This window comes from Acanthisitta chloris, unplaced genomic scaffold (assembly GCF_000695815.1).
Source record: "Acanthisitta chloris isolate BGI_N310 unplaced genomic scaffold, ASM69581v1 scaffold200, whole genome shotgun sequence".
Lineage (NCBI taxonomy): Eukaryota > Metazoa > Chordata > Aves > Passeriformes > Acanthisittidae > Acanthisitta > Acanthisitta chloris.
The window spans coordinates 4,341-5,074 of record NW_008651961.1 but is presented as its reverse complement, the minus strand read 5'-3'; the positions used below and the strand labels follow the sequence as shown (position 1 = coordinate 5,074).

Below are 734 nucleotides of genomic sequence, written 5' to 3'. Positions count from 1 at the left end.
ACCGGGAGGTTTAGGTGCCCCAGGCCGTGCCCCACCTGAGCCCTCCGCTCTCCCTGCAGCCCTGCGGGCACCAAGCCCGATTCCTCACCCAAGGGCCCTCGTGGGCTGGGGATCCGAGCCGAGTTCCTGAAGCAGACGGGAACCAGTGCACCCAGATCCCCCAGGCAGGATGCAGCTGTCACGAAAGGTACGTCCCACCCCTGCAGAACGGGCACTGAGGGGCTTGTGAGGAGGGGGATCTCACCCCGGGGCTGGCCTGGGATGTTCTTCCCATTTATCCCAGCTCATTGTCAAGTGATGATGTGATTGTCAAGTGATGATGTGGTTTTTTCCTTCCCAGATGAAAGCAGCTCTCAAAAAGCCCCGTGGGGCATCAACATCATGAAGAAGAACAAGAAATCTGCCCCTCGCGCCTTCGGCGTGAGGTTGGAGGACTGCCAGCCTGCCCCGGACAACAAGGTATGGCTGTGCCAGCACTGCCAGCCCTCAGGGACCCCACCCAGCCCTGGCACCCCCTCACACCCTCCCTGTCCCTGCAGAATGTGCCCCTGATCGTGGAAGCTTGCTGCAAGGTGGTGGAGGACCGGGGGCTGGAGTACATGGGGATCTACCGCGTGCCCGGGAACAACGCCGTAGTGTCCAGTCTGCAGGAGCAGCTCAACAAGGGAGCCATGGAGATCAACCTGCAGGATGAGGTGAGGCAGGGGTGGGTGGATGTTCCCCTCCGGCTCCGC

The 734-nt window shown here is 62.0% G+C and overlaps 1 protein-coding gene across 1 annotated transcript in view; it reads left to right on the top strand.

Annotated features, from left to right (window-relative positions):
* ARHGAP23 (Rho GTPase activating protein 23) overlaps positions 1 to 734 on the top strand; it is a gene marked incomplete at both ends in the record, with an annotated part of 8,105 nt that overhangs the window by 3,037 nt on the left and 4,334 nt on the right. Inside the window, 3 exon segments of the mRNA XM_009075102.1 lie at positions 60 to 187; positions 341 to 459; positions 540 to 695. Coding sequence (XP_009073350.1) covers positions 60 to 187; positions 341 to 459; positions 540 to 695 — 403 coding nt within the window.